General features: G+C 35.3%; 1 protein-coding gene across 2 annotated transcripts in view; it reads left to right on the top strand.

The window, feature by feature from the left end:
- The window catches only part of ube2z (ubiquitin-conjugating enzyme E2Z), an 18,366-nt gene extending 12,602 nt beyond the window's left edge, over positions 1–5,764 (top strand). For both annotated transcript variants that reach the window (XM_017306425.1, XM_008415121.2), the window contains exon 7: positions 4,344–5,764. In XM_017306425.1, coding sequence (XP_017161914.1) covers positions 4,344–4,526 — 183 coding nt within the window. In that variant the 3' untranslated portion in view covers positions 4,527–5,764. The remainder of the gene's footprint in view (positions 1–4,343) is intronic.
- The last annotated feature ends 878 nt before the right edge of the window (positions 5,765–6,642 follow it).

Genomic DNA, 6,642 nt, shown 5'->3' with positions numbered 1-6,642 from the left:
AATAATCAGAATGCAGAAATTGTTTCCGTTGTTTTAAAAGGTTTATGTCAGTCTGCCTTTTCCCCATCGATACTCTTCCTGACCGCCCTGCACCTTAGGGGGTTAAAAAAAAGAAAATAGAAGCGCACATTGCGCAAAACTCTGAAACAGAAGAAGACATAAAACGGAGCGACGAACTAGATGTGAATTATGGCATAAAAACAGAATCCGACGCTGAACAGTGAAAAAATCAACACATGATGTGAAACACATGACGATTAGGCGGCGCAGCAGATGATGAGTGAAGATTATTCGTCTTATATTATTTGTCTTATAATGGATAAATGATAAAATACATCTAGCAACAGGAAAGAAACTAAAGTGAACATAGCAATAAACTAAGAGGATAAAACTAATCAAAGGAAACTAAATGGAAATGATTGAAGAACAAAATTCAAGAATAAACTAAGAAACTAAAGTAAATTCAGAGGAATAAACTGGTATGGCAAGACCTTTTCAGCAATAATTAATACAGAGGACTGTATGGCAAGAATAAACAGATACTATTTCCAGATAAAAGGTAAAATAATATTGCTGAAATGTCATGGGTTTGTTGAGGTAATATCTAGTACCGAGAATAAATATCTTACACACCATAACAGTAAAGAACTGATCACTTATTTATGTTTTTAATTAGATTTGATATATTTATTTCTTCAATATTATTTTTCATGTCAGTGTTATTATCATAAGGCTGATGACTCCATGACACTTTCAATTTGACTCATTAGGATTTGATTAAGAACCAGATTTTTTCTTTGTAATTTCTGTCCAGTAAAACTATTAATCTATAAATCAGTAGACAGGTCTATATAAAGATATAATCCATGTTTCTGTCTCATATTTGTATGGCATTAAAAGGACCTGGAACTTTAGTTTTTCCACTGAAAGCTCTGGTTTGCACAATAAATGCCATGTGAGTGAAATTTTATGGATGATACTCTGATGTCCCATTCTCCTGAAGGCAGCACAGAGCTGAACCACCAGAAACTGACAGAAATACTCAAGAGAAGAAGAGTTATGATTAATGTAGTTACAGTTCTATCCATGTTTTAATGTTGCAGAGTTCAGTTGTTTTACAAATAGATCAAAGTTTAAACTGGCATGTTGTACATCTTTTATCTGGTCATTTTGTGGAATATTTAACAACTAGAAAATGGCACAAATCAGAATATTTTTCCATTCTGATTTGCTGCTGTTAGGCCTACCAATTTTAACTTGAATGTTCATTGCATTTTTTGTAGACACCTGTGAAAATAATTTCTATTCCCATGACTTTTTTGTTCTCTAGGAAATTATTTTGATGATAAATTCAGAAACAAGCATAAAAATCAAAACATCTACAATAGTGATGTTGTAGATGTTATTTTATCATTAATATCATAATATTAATGATAAAATAATGGTCAGTGCAAAGTAGCCTGCAAATTCTTTGGTGGGGGGCGGTGAGGGACCTGGATAAAGGCTAGGGGGGTGCTGGCCCAAAAAAGGTTGAGAAACACTGGACTAGCAGTTTAGTGAGACTTAAGTAAAGCATACAAACATMATTTAAGAATAGGTATTGCCTTTTACAGTGCACGTTCCTAGATTTGCACAAACATCTGTTGTTTAATGTAATCTCGCTAGCATCTCGCGTGATCTCCTGATCGCGCTAGACCTTCTTCGGCGGGAGATCACTCTTGACTAAATTGGATCACGTTGTCTCAACTTGAATTCATTTTATTAACGCTAGGTTGTTAAATTTTATGTTTATCTGACATGATTTTATCATGTATGCCTTTGAAACATAAAATTATTTTTTTAAAACATGTTTTCTTGTAAATGCAATGACCACCTCAATTCAGTTTATTGACACAAGCATGGAACAAGCAGAAAATTGTGCAAATGGTAAAGAAAGGCTGATTAATTTCCAGCTAACCTTCACTTCACGTGATGTCAGTGGCACATGTTAGCCACTGACTTGAGTACATAAATTACATAGAAACGTGACCAAACATAGCAACATTGTGCACATACTGTATATACAGTACACATATATATATATATGTGTGTGTGTGTGCACAATGCTGCCAGGAAAATGTAGTCTTCTCATAACTGCCACTGGAGTTTTCCCGGCATGCAAAACGGTTATCTTGCATGGTCTCGTGTGATTTCCCATGATCTCGCTAGTCATCTTCAGCACAAGATCAGTCTGACTAAAATAAATCATGTTATCTCAACATGATTAATTTTCATAAAAGTTAAGTTGTTGAATTTCTTGTTTATCCAACATGATTTTATCACGTTTTTGTTTGAAACATAACATTATTGTGTTAAAAGTACATGATATTCTTTTGTTAATTTAATAACCCCATAGGTTCATTTTTTTGAGTCCAGTCTATGATCGGTTACAAAATTCCTTCTCTTCAACATTTCCATTTACAAAAAAAAGCGGAAAAAAACAGATCTAGAACACAAAGCAGTAACAAAAGGTCACTATTCTGAAAAGATATTACTTTTGGACATAACCATAAGGAGATTCAGGGAGGAGCCAGCGTCTGGTGACAGTTTTCTTTATTTATTTGATACAAATACTTTACATTGTCAGTAGAAATACTGTTCTACCCAGAATAAAGGTGGTGAATTTGAAAGGTATGATTATTTTTAAAATATTTTCAATATGTTTGTGTATTTCTAGATAATATTCTCTTATTTACTGTACAGCCCAAAATATGCCAGTGGTTGGGTTCTGTTTCCACATTGCCTCCAGCACTTAGGCTCTCCCCAGTACAAGAAATTTTCAGTTTCAGTGCTTTAAAAACTCTTAGCAAGCATTTCCAATTAAACTTTCTCCATGAATATGAGTTTGTACATTTCCATACTGTCATGCAATAACACAGTTATTGCATGATCTCTCTTCTGTGATTTTCATTTTACCTTTTTTTTCCCATTTTGAATGTTAATAAACTCGAATAAGTTTTTTTTTACATCACAAGTCTGCCGTCTTAAAGCAGTGACATAATACACTTTTGGATTTTGCCTGATGTGCCATTAATATTTCATTAATCAGTAGTTCCTGCTCCTCATGTCTCATAACTTCCCGTTTGGGATTTTGACGTACCTATAGATATCTATAGAAATCCTTTTTCTATAAGTGCTGTAAGTGTTTGAAAATCTTTTATTTTAATCCATTATTGAGAAATGTGTTGTGTACTTTAAAAAGACCAATTAGGGAATTTAGTATTTGTTTGATTGGGGTTAAAATCAGGGTCATAGACACACCATCTTATAATTCTCAGGTTATCGTGTAGTTTATGTTCTTATTTAACTTCTGACCAGGTTTTTAATTAGAATTTTATTCAAGGACTTTCAGTTTTGAATTGAATCTGTTCTAAATCTTTATTCCCCACCATTACCTGCAGAGGAGGATTCTGCATAAGAGCTAATTCAATGTCCTTCCATCAAAGGTAGTTATAGTTTTTATTACATAGGTTTATCAGAGGTTTTATTTGTGAATAGGACTAGTTCTTTAGATGCGGTATGTTTACTTCCCCTAATTCTTTTGAGAGTTGTAGAGTTTTAAATCTAATTATCAGCTTTTTCTTAGCCATATAAATCTGGAGAGCATTGTATCCGTCTTTATAAATTTTTTTTGTAATTTCTACCAGTGGGGTTTGGAACAAGAGGATAAATATTAGTAATAGGTTCATTTTCACAGATTTAATTTGTTGGGTTAAGCTCTGAAGAGGATGACATGAGCTCAAAACACAAAAAACACAAAAAAAGAACACAAAAATTTTGAGGTTTATAATCAAATGTCAATGTCTGCCTTTTATTTGCATCCAATTTATGTCCTGTATTGTCACCAAAATTGCTCAAGCTCAGAAATAACATAGGCAGTGATGTGTTTGGTTCACTTATGTATACCAGCACATCATCTACATTTAGCGTAACAGCGGAGCTAAAGAGGACAGTGGCTGATTTTTACATCTTTGCCGAGGAAGATAAGATCAGTGGATAAGATCGGCTTCACATTTAATTATCGGTCAATCATCGATCTCCAAAAATGAAGGAAATCGATGCTGATAGATCGGCTGGTTGATAAATCAGTGCACCTCTAGTTCAGGCACCTCAGTCATTAGTCATCAGTGTTAAATACTGAACACAAGAAGATACAAATATCAAATATGAAAGACAAAAAGATGCAACTTTTTTCTGGTGATTTGTTGGGGGATGACTTGGGTTTTCTTCCCTGTTTGTTAACAAAATGTTCCTGTTGAGGCTTACCACAGATGAATTGATGTGATGATGTGACCTTTCCACAGGACCCGTTTGGTGAGAAGCGTGGCTGTTTCGATTACCACAGCCTGCTGGCTCGCCTCGGCGCCACTCACAGAAGAATACGGGAAAAAAGCCTGGCAGACGATAACCGGAACGACAACAACTCGGACTCAGACACCAGTTCTTCCGAAACGGACCTGGACAGCCAGGGCAGCTCCCAGCCCTGAGTCTATGGCTGGTTTTGAACTGATCAGAACTTTGGTTCTTATTTTGCCTCTTTTTCTTTTTAACTTGTTGATTTGTGCGGAGGAACATGACATATTATGATGGGATATCATTGTCTATGGCTTCACCAGCCAATTTGAATCCAGGGCTTATGCTAAATGATTCTGCCACTGTGTGCTGAGGGAACGGTTCCATGGTCCTATTGTTCTCCCACTTGTTCCTTCTAGCTTTGTGGGGACCGGTCTTACCCGGTTTGTTTGTTCAACCTTTGCAGTTAATCGGTTAACTTTACTTTGTTTTACATGGATGAAAAAAAAACAACAATAAAAACAGTTAAACCCAACTTCAAATTATTTCTCCAAGCAAGAAGAGAGTCATGGTGCTTAGAGAGTCCATTATTGCTTGAATAAGCTGGAGTAGAAGTGAGGCACTCTTTTATGGTAGCCTTGTTTTTTTTTGTTTTTTTTTGTGAAGAAAGATCTTGTTAACAGAGGAAGACACAGAGTAACCCTATTGGCTAATTAAGTGATGTGCCTTGTCTCCTCTGGGTGAATCAAAGTCGGTCTGGACAACATGGTTGCAGAAAAACATCTGTATTTGTTCCAACAAGTGTTCTAGTGTATTATAAAAATGTTAAGATTCCTTTAAGATTTTTGGGATTGACTGTTGACAATAAATCAGAAATGAATTTGCTATCAGATATATAATGAAACTATTTAAATCTTAATGGACTCATTTTCCATCAGATACATTTGGTATGACTTGTTTCCTCAGTGCTGTACAAAAATAACTGGTGAGTACAGTGTGCAAAGTTAGTTGTTCTTGTCTAGTTTTTTTTTTTTTTTAGTTTTTTTTTGCAACTGGGATACAAACCAACAGTTCAGTTGTTCAGCTTTGATGGTGAAGTCAACAAGAAGATCCAAAAACGAAAAGGAACACTCAAGTAACACTTCAGTTCTGTTTAAGGCAGTGTAACACAATAATAATGATTTTTGTTTAACATTCTTAAAAATGTCAAATCAATAATTAAAAAGATACATCCTCACCAATGATGGTATTTATTTAAAAATAAAAACAGCATTTGCATTTCAGTACAATCATGCATGTCTGACTACTCTCAGTTGATATTTGCTGAAAATGCACAGTCATCATTGGGCTTGAAAGGAAAGATGTTCACTGCCCTTTTCCACTTCAGCAAAATGTTTTGGCCAATAAAATGATTGTTTTAACCCCAAAAGTTGAGAGGACCATTGTGTGTTTTTGTTCTCGGATCATAACTCAGGATTCTTTATCTGACTTGGAAAAGAAACAAAAGAAGATATTGCAAAATAAGTTTGGCCCGGCCTTTTATCTTTAATCTTTCGCTGAGATAATAGTCATAATGTGTAATGACTATTGGAAATTAATGTATTACTCTGGAAGTCATTTACATGCAGAACTAGATTTCTGGTCTTGTCTGTGTTTTAAAGTAACTGATGTTGTTAATACTTAAACAGGTTATGACAAAACTGTTTTGTTTCAATCAAAAAATCAGAGAATTGTATCTATAATTCATCCTTTATATTGGAGGCAGGTCGCTGGAAAAAATAAATAGTATTTTTGAACTGGATTTGAACAGTTAAAGATCATAGTCTGCAGGAACAACACATTCTCAGTCCCAACTCGTCACATATTGACGCTTGGGCAGGTACGGTACCCCCTTCGCGTCAATATGTGACGAGAAGGGTTCTCTCATTGAATGCTGTACCGCTCCCTAACAGTGGCGGAGCTAGACTTTTAAAGTTGGGGGGGCCAAGGGGGGGCCAGGACTACCTCTGGGGGGGCAAAATTTTAAATGTGTGTGTGCACATATATATAATTTAAAAAAGTAACCAAACTGAATATTTGGTTATTTTTTAAGCCCCTCTGTCATTTGACATGTTATAATTAACACCTTTGACTGGCGCACATGGAGACATAATAGACTTTACGCAGAGTTCATCACAGAGGAAACTAAAATCAATCAAATAAAAGATCCTTTCTGAATATCATCTCATGGACACTGAACTAAATGCGTCTTTCGGACCGGGAGCTGACAGCGTGTTGAAGAGTTATGGACACCTTGGTTAGGAAGCTCTG

Source organism: Poecilia reticulata, linkage group LG8 (genome assembly GCF_000633615.1).
Source record: "Poecilia reticulata strain Guanapo linkage group LG8, Guppy_female_1.0+MT, whole genome shotgun sequence".
NCBI classification, from domain to species: Eukaryota; Metazoa; Chordata; class Actinopteri; order Cyprinodontiformes; family Poeciliidae; genus Poecilia; species Poecilia reticulata.
Note: the sequence above shows the minus strand (reverse complement) of the source record. Positions and strands in the feature narration are given on the sequence as shown.